The following is a 13338-nucleotide window of genomic DNA, read 5'->3' on the forward strand; positions in this document are numbered from 1 at the left end:
GGACAGTTCAAGTTCTAGCGATATTCCAAAACCGGTCTTTTCAATTATGTTACCATTTTGTCTATCCTCTTTTTCTAGACGTCTTTCTTTCTTTTTCTGGTTTCTGTGCCAGATCTGTATGGAAGACTACTTTAGCTTCTTCCGTTTCAGTCTGCATACACAAGAGAAAGACAGGAAGTCTGACACAAGAATGAATTACCCTGACTCTGTACTGTGCCCGTATCTGACACAAACACAAGGATAGACATTCATTTACACCGTACTGATGGTCCTCAGCGACACTCCACGTGCTGTACGAACACACACACTTTTCCAGTTACTTACATTCCTATGCGTACAATGTCACCTGGGGGATTGGGACTGGTATGAAGACAGGACATGTGTGTTTGCAGATGTGTGTTTGTGAGCTGTCACAGCAGGCATAAACAACAAGACTTTTACAACAAGCTTTTTGCCTTCTACAGTAAAAATAACAACAACAACTTAACTGAAGTTCCACTTACTACCTTCTTCCAGAAATTTTAAAGTGCTCATATTGGCATTTTTCCTTTCCTTTATTGTTTTTTATATCTTTTTGTGCAGGTTATAGGTTTACAAAATGAAAAAGCCCTAAGTCCACCCCAAAGAGACATGTATATTATAACATGTCTTTATAAAAGTTGTGCAATCTTAAACTTGACCTTACATAAAGGTTCAGATGTAATACTTTGCATTAGCACTGTTTTAGTTAGCAGACATAGTTATTTAGTAAAACCCAGCAATTTGACTCCAACTGTACTTTTTTCCGTACACTTTCTCCCAGAATGATCTCATGTGTTTTCAAAGACATGCACTTAGAACAAATCTAGTACCTTCTTTCAGGAATCAGAACACTCACACACTTCTCTGGTGAAAGCTTTTCTTCGCGTGCCTAAAATGAACACATGCCATGTTTCTGGGTAAGCGCCTAACTCAGGTCTGTTCCTCATCACCTGTCTAGTTTGGTATCATTTGGTGATAACGTGCGTACAGCTAGTTCTCCTAAAGACATTGGCGATTGTGCTGGAAAGTCGCTATGTGGTATCAATTACGGCATGTGAAAACAAAGGCTCTATTCCATATTCATGGCATCACATTATCACATTATACATGTGGAGATTTATCCAAAGTGACTTACAATAAGTAAAACCCCCGAGTGCATGAGCGTCAAGTATCTGATTGAAGAGTAACTGGATCACACCTATAGTCCCCTAAAGAAGAGGCACAAGGTTTTTCCACGAGAGGCTCCCTTGCTGGGAGTCCGAAAGAAAATCAAATTAACAAATTTCATCCAGGCTGTTTTGTTTCATATGTGCACGTATGGGGCTGTGATCAAAAGGAAGAGTGACTAATTTCATTAGATGCACAGGTACTGTAAGCTACAGGTTAGACAGGAGTGACCCTTTACTTACTGACAAAGCACATGGCATAGCTGTGGTGCAAACAACTATTTTACTGGAAAATATGCAATATTCACATTTTTACATTGTTTTCATGATTTGGTGGAAAAGTAGCATCTCTTTTCCCTTTAAAGTAGACATCATCCCTTGTGTATTTGAGTGATTGTGCTTCCAGACTGAAATTCCTTTCTTTGGATTTTACCAGCGGAATATCCTGCTGAAAGCTAGTGTACAGGCATGCAAACACAGAGGCATTGCTAAGGAAATAAATTAGGGGAAAGAGTGAAGGTGGCATTCAACTGTACATCACACTTCCTCCCTACAAACAAAACATGGTTGTTGTGACAAAAACTATATTAACGTCCTCTATTGGTCAATTGGTATTGTTAACAACTGCGTTACGTATCAATGTACGCCATATTAGCACAAAAACTTAAGACCGGGGAACCTTCGCTGCGACGTTACAAACAACATTGTGTGTACAGTATGTTATAATAACATTGTAAAAACAATTACATTTGGTAAAGGTAATATAGTAGCCCTTCTCTAATGTTGTGGTTACCTCGGCAGACAGTCATCATACAACATTATGAATTTGCCCGTTGAAAAGTTTTAGATTTACGTTGCTGACACGTCTACATATCTTTGTTACGTGATTTACCATTCCACAACATTGCTTACTAAACCGTGGCCATACATTTAGACTTTGTGTGTTACAAAAAAAGGTTTACCATGGTGTAATTATGATCACCATTCTATCCTACCAATGGCAGGCCATTGCTACTTTAGATTCTCACTAAGATACATTGAGTACAGATCTGCCAGTCTCAATTTAAACACAAAGACATGATGCCAATAAGTATTCCAATGGTGGGGCGACCACCGGCTCACCCAGTAGGAGCGTGCGTCCCATATAGGCTGAGTCCTTTGCTGCATGTCAGCCCTCATCTCTCTCCCACCTTTTCCTGTCTATCCACTGTCACTGTCTAATAAAGGGAAAAAATGCTCCAAAAATAATCTGAAAAATAAAAATAAAAAAAAGTATTCCAAGGGTTCTAGGATAGCTCCCCAAACCTGAGCGGCCTATTTGTACCATCACTTCCATCACATCGACCAATGGGTGAGTGGTGCATTGAGTTCTCTGGCACAAGCCACATATTTGATCCGAAGGGGCTCTATTGAGCCAACTGGGCTCAAATGGCAGAGTTGATCCCATTCAACTTGCATCTGTGAGACACTGTTGAAAGGACAAAGGCACTGTGCACAATAATATCGGCATTTACAGTCAGTCTGATGACACATAAAGAGCTGTGCCTTTGAGAAAACACACCAAAACACATTAGCGGCCACTGCCATGTTTTAGTATTTGCTTAAATATAGTACCGTGGTGAATTAACTCTAGTCTTGTGGGATGCTTTAAAAAGGGCTTTAGTCTTAGACGAAGTTCCTGCTGGCTAGCCTTGCAATCTCCTGAACCCCCCTGCTGTGCTTTTACTAGACTCAATATGTTCTGTCAGTGAGCCAGAAGGCTGTTTAAACCTCTTTTACAACCATGACACCTATTAGCCTACAACATGCCCTCTGACAGGCTGTTTACAATAGCCTACGCAGTGAGACACCTCCTCCTGTATACGTGATGTAATCATCTTTACATGAACTCGACTATGAATGACTTTACTTCTTAAAATAATGCAACATCTGTGTCCTGTTATAGAGAGTATAGAGTGTGTACTTTACACAAGACTTTAAAGCTTCAATTTGTGCTAAAGTAAGAAAATAAGTTAAATATATTAAAAATACATAAATCTCTTATTTAAATACAAGATCTTTCAACGTAGTAATAAATCTGTTTCAAATGTGAAATGTGCAGCGAGGGGCTTTTTTCTTCCTTGTTTTAATGTACCGTAATGACTCTTCAGAGGTTTAATTACTTGGAAACTCGTACGACATGCCAACCATCTGGCAAAGTGTTCACTTGTTTTTAGATAAATAAGAATGATTGGACATTTATAACCTTTGAATAAGAGCATTTTATGTGTGGCTTCCAAAAGATTACTTACTAAAAGCCAACAGACTAACATGACCTTAAAGCTGCCCTGCTTCTGGGAAACTAAGCTGCGTTCAGCCACATTTATGTTAGTTTTGTCATTTATTTGCCAAATTGTCGTATTTTCTCCCATCCAAAATTCTCTGTTACCATGGAAAAATAAAGCAGCATCAATTTGATACCCCAGCGGTGGCACTCTGCTGTTGGTGGCATGAGGGCTGAAGTCACAGTTGAAAAACAATTCTTTGCAGCCAAGAGAGTGGATAGAAAACAGAACCAGACATCTCAGCAGAGCCGGTCTTCAGCACGTTATACAGTAGATCTGACGTGACGTTTTTAGGTGTCTTGCTCTGTTTATAAGTCTCAGATTTTCTCCTTCAGTCCCCCCCCGGTGACCTTTTTTCTGTTCCACCCTACAGCTGCTTGTTCTCTCATGTGCCTACATTTTCCTTTCCTCCCTGTCTCTTTCAGACTTGGTGTCAAAACAAAATTGCAAATTTGTTTTTTATATGTGTTTTTAACCTTAGTTTGAATATCTGATTTGTTGAATTTATTTTGTCAGGGAATTTCAGGCAAAGTTGCGCAATTGGAAAACAACAGCACTCTTGTTTGTAATACTCATTCCGTCCTCTGTTGCTAACTCTAAACCCTATGTATCCACAAAACAAACCCCAAAAATAATTTTCAATACAGTCGAACCTAGGCCTTCTTCCATAAACCGCCACACCACGACCAGCTCATTCCCTCCTGGCCACTCTTTCGCTAGCAACTTTTTTTCTTTTTCCAAACACTCTGTCCTCTCATTCTGGGATTTCTCCCATTGCTTTCCATCCATCCCCTCGGTTGTCATTCAGAACAATATGCCGTCTGTTGAAGAGAATCTCAACATAATTGTTGTCAGATGACATTTAGAGAGTCGGATAGAGGTGAGACAGAAAGTTTTGTAAAAAAAAAAAAAAATGAGATGAGAAAGAAAAGTGAGTAGGGAACAAATTGAGGAAGAGAAGCAGATGGGAGGTTTGAGAGGAAATGTGAAGGGAGGGAGAAGGAAAGAGAGAGAAGTCGGAAAAGAGAGAGAAAAAAGTGGCTGGTTACCATGCCAACGGTCCATGTAGAAAAAATAAACAGTATGTGTTGCGTGCTCTGCTCTGTCACCCTCCACCTCACAGTCCGGCCCGCTGTTATGATGTGTATGTGTGCATGCAGCTGTGCATGTATAGTGTGTGTGTGTGTGTGTGTGTGTGTGTGTGTGTGTGTGTGTGTGTGTGTGTGTGTGTGTGTGTGGTGTGTGTGTGTGTGTGTGTGTTGTGTGTGTGTGTGTGTGTGTGTAGGGAGTTAACATATTGCAGTGGTTTGACTCTTACATTTACTGGGCATTGGAGGAAATGTTTGACACTCCCCAGACCATACAACAGGAAGTTAAAAGTTGAATATGTGTGTGTATATTTGTCTGTGTGTGTGTCAGCAAAAGCGAGACAACCCGGCTGTTAAACACAAACACAGACATTTGCGTTGATTCAGCGTCCGGTCATGGATTAACCCTTTCTTACCACCTTTGTCTTTCTCAGGGTTCGGAGGCCATGGAGGACTGTGTGCAAGGGGCGCTCTCATCGCTTTATCCTCCCTTTGAGAGCACGGCACCCCCCTCCTCTCCCAGGTACAACTCACAAGCATGCACGCACACACACACACACACACACACACACACACCACACACACACACACACACACACCACACACACACACACACACACACACACACACACACACACACACACACACAGCCTCACATCTTTTCAGCAATAAACAGGGATATATAAATGCATATTCAATGAAATGATGGCAAAATTGGAGAAAGTGGGCAAGGCGATGTCATGTGCAGATAACACTGCTTGCCCCAGAGATAAACTGCTGCTTGAAGCCAACACAAACAATATTTAGCCATCTGGTCAATTATAGCCAAACCCTCTTCCTCCAACCAGCACCATTACATGACTTGTTTTAACAAAAGCTGCACGCTAGTTCGGATTTTAAGTCACAACATTTAAATAGCAGTCAGCTGGGCAAAAAAATGGCAATCTCTGGCATTGTGGGTGCGTTGTGGGAACCTTTTGTAGACTCTAATATCTCCAACACAGTATTACATTGTGCCACATTCACATTAGTTCTTTTAGCTTTGTTTCCATGTGAACCAGTGGACTAAGGGGCCTTTGAAGTAAATCTTTTGGGCCATTTTACGTTAGCATTTATGGTAATTCGGTAATTGGTTTGTTCTAAGTTGCCATGCAGCTTCCAATCAAATATCTCGTTGCTATGGAAAAAGCTGCTTAATGACTTCATGGAAGAGGACGGATATAATGAAACAGCCTTTCTGATTACATGCTGTTTGGGTTGAGCAAAATACCTCCGCTCTTAAGCAAATGCATTTCAAAATCCATTTTAAAAAATGCATGCAGCTTTAGCTGAAACAAAGGCTGCTCTTAGTTCATAAGAACCATGCATACTGAACGTGAAAGATTTCCCCCTGACATGAATGATATGTAAAGTCTTTGCCATTTTGTTTCACGCATCTAATCATCTAAACACCAAACGCACTGAAGACATCTGCATTCACTGTGCCTTTCTCCTACTCGTTCAGGTCTTTTCGGTCCTGGAGTCGACCTATCAACACGACAGTCTTCGCTACCTCCTGGACTACTTCGTTCCTGCCAAGCACCTCCTGCACAAACTCCAGCAGCACGCCTGCGTGAGTTCCAAAATTGCAAACAGTGCGGAGGAGAACACACACGTAGTTGTATAATCAGCAGCAGAATCCGCTGTTGAATACAAGGAGTATCATGTGACAAATCTGTCAAGTGTTAGCCTTTTGATTCATTTTTATGTGTGCTGGCAGAGATGTTTTTAAGTCTGGACAACTAATGCAAGACAAGTCTTAACTCAGTCAAGACAAGTTTGAAATTATGTCTTAAGTCCTTAGAAGGCATCTTTGTTTGTAGGTATTTTATGGCAAGTCCAAGTCAGTTGCAACAAGTCCAAGTCAAGTTGGAAGTCCTAAAAACAGATCCAATTCATGTCCAATTGAAGTGTTCATAAGACTACTTGTTTCTAAATCTTTCCAGGGCAAGTCTAAGTCAATTGGCAAAAGTCCAAATCAAGTTCCAGGTTTAAGCAATGAAAGACTCAAGTCCTAAAGGGCAAGTCCAAGTGAGGCCAAAGGTTTTCAGAACATTTGTGAGGGCAAGTCCACGTCTTGTCACAGCAAGTCTCATATTAAGCCTTGTTTTCAAGTCAAGTCTCAAGTGGGTCTAGACCAGTCTTAGCCCTTGTGTTATCTTCCCATTGAACATGCAACTTTTTGTTTTACTGGGTTCAACGTTTTGGCCGTCTTTTACAACGCTTCGGTTGTCTTTTTCAACACAATTGTTGCTTTCCCCAACATTTTTTGTTACTTTTGCCAATGTTTTTGAAACTTTTCCTGATCTTTTAATCAATTTATTCTTCACTTTTCTTTTCAATGTTGTTTTATAATTTTTTTTTTTAGATTAAATAATATTAAATAAAACACCCAAATTCAATGAAAGTGGTGAACTGATCATTTATCAGATCATCCTCATTTGTTTTTTTCAATTTTGGTTAAAAGAACCCAAAATTTCTGATACAAAAACTTTTTGAAAATGGGTCAAATTTGACCTGAGGAAAACAGGAGGGTTAAGTCAAGTCTGAAATACTAAAGGACATGTCCAAGTAAGTTTTTACAGTAAGTCTTAATGAGATGTTGGTTGTTTTAAGGCTCCTTAAACACAGATCCAAATCAAGATCATTAATTGGAATTTGGCAGGTAAAAACTTCACTTGAATGATATTTCTCAATTTTCAAATCAAGTTAAGTCAAGTGAGCTAAGACTCCCAGCTGTCAGGTCCATGTCAATCTCAGGTCTCTATTTTTGTGCCCTGAATCCATGTGTGCTCTTTCATCTGTAGTTCGGTTCATTAGGTCCTTCATAAATAACATGCGGGAAAATTCCAACGGAACTTTGGGAAGGAAACACAGAAAGGAAGCAAAGCCAGCAGACATTACGTCACTTCTGCAAGTCCTACTATAGAGAGACAACTGCATGGGTTGATGGTAGCCAGTCATCATAGCACAGCTGACTACGGCGGCTGGTTTAGCCCAAAAATGTGTAGTTCTTCTGTTCGAGGTCAGATCGTGTTTTCACCACCAACAAACCGATCCAGAATTAGTTTGAAAGCCAATTTAAGGCCGCCCCTGTATGCTTGTTTGGTCTGTTTTTGGTTTACATCTGAGTTTGATTGCTGGATTCACACCTGCCCAAACGACCCGCACCAAGGGGGTGAAACGAACTCCGCTGCGATTCAGCCGGAATAATTAAGACAGGGGTTTACGGCCCCTAAGTGTCAAGTCTTCAGCCTGGTATCACAGTACCTTGTGGCATGAAGACACCAGTGCAAAGAAAAGTTCAAGGCTTTTATAATTCGACACATGTGTGACCCTATATAAGTTACCCATTACGCTGTGGAGGGTCAAGTCTGCTCTAAAACTCTAGCTGGTCGGTAAAATTAGTGAAGGCTGCTGGAGAAATTTGAGATTTACCCGCGGCTGTGAGCCGCAGACAAAAGAGGTGGTTTCCTCCGTGGAAGCTCCACTGAATCAACAGAGATTAACGAAATACAGTGAAATAAGGCATACGTAAATGCGCTCTGGTTTTAATTTTCATACTCTCACATGGATGCATAAAATCCAATGCATGGAAATAGTATGATAGATGCTAGCATACACTGTGCAAACAAAGAAAAAACAGTAAAACTTCCACTTTGTGTATGCGCTCAAGTCATTCTCTTTGCACTTTCAGCGTCACACACACAAAATAAGATAAACAAATGAAATGCAACATGTACTTAACTCTAAGTTTTGAGGTTTATAGTGAACAAAATACACACACACACACACACACACACACACACACACACACACACTGTTTAGCACTAGCTCGGAGGCCAGGAACGGTCTCATATTTCCCCTTGACAGTTTTCCTAAACACACACACACACACACACAGGCATTGTGAGCACACTATGTTTTCATTGTCACTGAGTTGAGCTGCCTGGGACGGGAGTTAGACCGTGAGTCATGACAATAATTCCTTCCATGTGTGAGTGTGTTACTGCTGTGAGAAAAGAAAGCGAGTGAGTAATAGAGAAGCGGTGGAAGTCAAAGGAGAGAATGAACATGGCTTTCATTCACCGTGCCTGCATGCTTAAACGCATGCGTCCGAAAAAAAGAGAAGATGCTGGAGGTTGCAGATCATAGTAGACTGATTGAGGTATTTTTGTGAAACGGGAGGTGCGGAAGAAGGAGCAAACACTGGGGTACTTTGAGGGAGAAGTTGGTGGAGGGAGGGCCAGAGGACAGGGAGTTACAGAATGTGGACTGACTCAAAACAGAGAAACTTTTTAAGAGAGGAAAAGTCACACATAATGCAAATATCCACCATGACAGACTTTTGCTTGCCCCGAACTTCAACCACAGAAAAAGAACGGACAAGAAGAGAGACTTGAAGTGAAATAAAATTGAATAAGAGGTAGAAAAGGAAAGATGGAGGAGAGGTTGAGTAAGGAATATAATTTGATCATGTCTGGGGAGTCTGGAGGGCACAAAAGGGGGAGGGAGCAGCCCCGAGTCAGTTGATTAGACGTGACTAGGAATAGTAGAGAGAGGTTCTGGAGGAGTTTTATTCCTCAGACTGCGAGAGGGAGGATAAAGATCTGACACAGGATTGATTAAGGTGGGAATAGCATTTGGAACAAGGTGTTTTTTTTTAATCAAAACCGATCAGTTAAGTGGAGGGGCACTCAGGACTTTCTCTCCTATTGTAAATTCTGAATTTTTTAGCAACTGCTTCTTTTTGTGATTTTATACATTTAGACCCATGGCATTTAGTGTGCGAAAATTTAAATTGATTTCCCAGTCTCACAGATCTACTTGATGTGTTTTCCGCTAATGAAACAGTGGACTGTTTTGACAGTGGCTGGCTGTTGTGAAGAGTTGGTCATCTGCGTGTTTCTGTCTGACTCACACTAACTCTCTGCAGCTTTCCAGAGTCTTCTCACCGTGTCATGCCAGCCAAGCAGTTTTACACGTTAGAAAACACAGTCACATGTCTGACATTTGTGTGTAGCGCTGGCTTTTGGCCAGTTACGCCAGTGAATAGTGTTGACTGGTGTTGTATCGGTTCTAGAAATTTGACTCATCTGAATGTCAAACAAAACCATGCAGAACTGGCTCATGTGGGCTGTGGTTTGTGAATGGTAGAGCAGATTGTGCCTGAGCATTAAATTGGATAGATTGTGACAAGAGGGGAGATTTTCATTTGGCAAAGAGTCCAACTGCACATCCAAAAGAGGTATAGAGAGAAGATTTGGCAAGCATGATTTCATTTCATGCAGATGATGTTTTTTTTTTTTATGTATACGTTCAACACACTTCCTTTCTTCTTCTCCATGTCATCACAGTCTCAGTACCTTGGCTGCTTGTTCCTTCACTCCGGCTGGCCTCTGTGTTTAGGGGAGAAAGTGGTCGTCCAGCTGTCCACCCTGGACTGGAGGATCCTGCGCAGTAATGACTTCTACCTGCAGGTGGTGCCCTTCTCAACGCGCTGCCCCCGTCTGGCCTTAAAATGTCTGGCCCCTGGGGGGCGCACCGTTCAGGAAATCTTGGTACCCGAGTCACAGCACCCCCTTGTGTTCACCACTGAGTGGCTGCACAGCGTCAACAAAGAACGGGGCTACAAGAGAGAAGGTAAGGACTTGTACTTCTACACTTCTTTGGACATTTCGTTCTTTCATGTTGTTTCTGTTTGCTTCGGTTCTGGTTAAGTATCAGGAAAAGGTCTCCAACAAGGTTGTTCTCATGGTTTAAGGCCAGGCTTTTACTCTTGCAGCCTAGCCAGTAATAACAACTAGGAAGAAGACTACACTTAAAACACGCGAAAGAAGAGGCAGGCTTTTATCATGGATGTCATGTGGAAGGGCAAGAAATGGTGGTGTCATTAAGTAAGGAGACACAAATTTAAACGATTTTCACTATGTTGGTGTCTTTTTTTGAAGGATACCCTCTAGGGCACAATTAATCGAATTTTAATCACGATCACGATTTTGGCTTCCCACAATCAATTTTGCGTGATTTTTTTTTAAATGCGTCATTTCATAAAACGCTCAGTTTTTAAAAAAAAGCCCATCTACCGTTCCATAAACCACTGTCTTATCATGAGCCAGTTGTTCCCTGCACCACGCAGCTTAGTTTCTAGATGTAGACAGTCACGGGACAGAGTAACGTGAGGAAAATTCAACAGATAGCAGTCTGTCATACGGTCAGTCTCAAGTTTTACCAGTTTACCAGTAAACGCAACATTTTGTCCCGTTTGTGTTGTTTTTCAGACAACAGCAGTGCTAGTCGGTGCTAGTTAGCATCTGTTAGCTCACAGGGCTCTACGGCGCGAGTAATATTTTTCCTCTGGTTCTGACCGGTGCACCTAATGTCCTGGCATCCGCTGCAATGTTGTTTATATGGATATGTTTTAATTTTGCGTTACATGACCCATTTCTGCTGTAAAGCCGTGCCTGTGTTTGGCTCTCTCCTCTTACTATCTCTCCTCTTACTCTCGCGCAGCCCGGCCACACAGCGGCGCCGGTCCACACTTCTTACATTTGTCTACAGTTTTAATTGTTATTAACACAGCTATATATTGTTAAGCGTGAGAGGCAAACCTGTATTTGTACCAGTGTTACCGCTGGTAACTCTGCTGTCGCGGCCGCCATGGCGAAGAACACAGAAGAAGTTATTGAATGCAACTAACTTCAGTTGGTAGAGTAACAGCGTGTTAGACGGAGCCTGCTGGACCTGGGCCAGAGATGTGACCCATGGCCAGAATATCATAGCTCATAAAAATGCAGCGCAGTGACGATATAGACGTTTTATACACACGACGTGTGTAACTATACTGACCCACCATTCGACCCGTGCTGGACCCATTCATAACGAGTCAGCCGTCTCTCTGTGAGTCTTTTAATCAGTTATTGTAGAAAACAAGTGAAGGAGCTTTCTCAGAGATACATAATAAACAAAACAAAACCTAAGCTATTTATTTCAGATAGCTAATTTTCATTTACATGTGTTGCAGCTGTATGTCTATACAACATACAACTTCAACATAAGAACAATGTAGCATAACGTGGATGTGGAAGCAGTTATAAAAAGCCTATGTGACAATAAAATGTTTTGGTTAAAATCAACAAATAATCATGATAATTAGTCGTGATCACAATATTGATCAAAATAATTGTGATTATCATTTTGGCCATAACTGTGCAGATTAATACCCTCACTAAACAAATGAATGTGACATTAAGTTAGTTCTCTTTAATCTTTGCATAGTTGGAGGAGGACTTGACACCTGCCTGGTCAGTACATGTGATGGTGTTGTTCGACTTCCGTGGAAGGAGGTTGTCTACCCAAAATTCATCCATGACCCTTCTGAGGAGCTGGGCCTGATGCCCAACCATGAGGGCCCCACACCCAACCGCCTGCCCAGTGAGGGGGGCAGCAGCCTCGGGGGCTGGGGTGGCTCATCTTCTGGGGAACTGGACTCCTGGTCCTGGGATGAGGAGGAAGATGATGGTTTACCACCAGACGGCTTGGCCTCTGAGCCTGCACTTCCCCGGCGAAGGCGTAGCGAAGATGGGCTCGGGCGAACAGCGAGGCACCCTCAGCTGGACGGGGACTATGTGGAGTTGTTGGAGCCCAGAGTGGGTCCTGATGGAGGGGTTGACACGAGGCAGAGGTACCTGGAGATGCATGGAATTTGCAAGACGAAGACTTTGCCTCTGTGCAGGAGAGGTAAAGCTATCAAACTCCGGAAGGGGAGAGCTTGGGGATATGGGAGACTGGAAGGGTCAGGAAGCTTTCGTGCTGTCCTTGGTGCCAAAAGAGACGTAGTTACCCCAAAAGGTGACATTTTACCACCTCGGCCTCCACCAGTAGTCACTGAACCCGGCAGAGGGAGGCGGTCTTACTCCTCTTCTGTCCACGACTCTGATGAAGGAGACAAAACAAGCAGAGACTCTGAAGGCCTGGAAAGCCACCAACTTTGTTTTGATGGCCTTTTCAAAGAGAGGAGGCCCGGCGTGGGTAAGGAGAGAGATAGCAATGGCCACACACAGCCCTGCAGAGACAATCACAAAGGTAAAGATTCTGAGAGTGGCGACAGCTTTGTTGCAAACGAAATCCATGACTTGACGAACCACAAAATTGGGCATGTTATAGAGGGCCACTCAGATCATGGATCTCATTCAGACTCTGTTTTCGAGGATACAGATAAACCACTGAGCGGAGACAGTGATGCCACAACCCCAACATCAGATGCACCAGAGAGATCATTCACTGGAGTGTTACAAAGTGGAGAACTTACCAACAGTGGGTCTCAAATGAAGAACTCATCAAACCCAAAGGTGACAGAGGAAAGGGATGACAGAAAGACGGAGGACAGAGTTTGTCCCAGAGGAAAGGAAGTTAAAACCGCAGGATTCAGGGCGCCAAGGTACAGATTTATTTCTAATGGGCACTTCTTCTTATTTGCATTCATTTCCACACTTCCTTATGAAAGTACAGATGAGTAACACTTTGGTGCTAACTCTGCGCACAACGTACACGTTTTGAGACTTGCACACATATAGGCCTGACACCAGTGGTACAAAAGACACCCTCCTAAACCATTCTAAAGGACATCATGACTGAATAAAGTTATTTTTAAAGTGATTGAAATTATTAACTGTCTGTTGTACCTCATTAATACCTTCC

At 42.2% G+C, this 13338-nt stretch overlaps 1 protein-coding gene across 1 annotated transcript in view; it reads left to right on the top strand.

Annotated features, from left to right (window-relative positions):
• Positions 1 to 265: 265 nt before the first annotated feature.
• The window catches only part of arhgef40 (Rho guanine nucleotide exchange factor (GEF) 40), a 42066-nt gene continuing 28993 nt past the window's right edge, over positions 266 to 13338 (top strand). Inside the window, exons 1-5 of the mRNA XM_032499340.1 lie at positions 266 to 292; positions 5034 to 5110; positions 6091 to 6211; positions 9996 to 10281; positions 11917 to 13078. Of these exons, the coding sequence (XP_032355231.1) occupies positions 266 to 292; positions 5034 to 5110; positions 6091 to 6211; positions 9996 to 10281; positions 11917 to 13078 (1673 nt within the window). The remainder of the gene's footprint in view (positions 293 to 5033; positions 5111 to 6090; positions 6212 to 9995; positions 10282 to 11916; positions 13079 to 13338) is intronic.

Source organism: Etheostoma spectabile, chromosome 19 (assembly GCF_008692095.1).
Source record: "Etheostoma spectabile isolate EspeVRDwgs_2016 chromosome 19, UIUC_Espe_1.0, whole genome shotgun sequence".
NCBI lineage: Eukaryota > Metazoa > Chordata > Actinopteri > Perciformes > Percidae > Etheostoma > Etheostoma spectabile.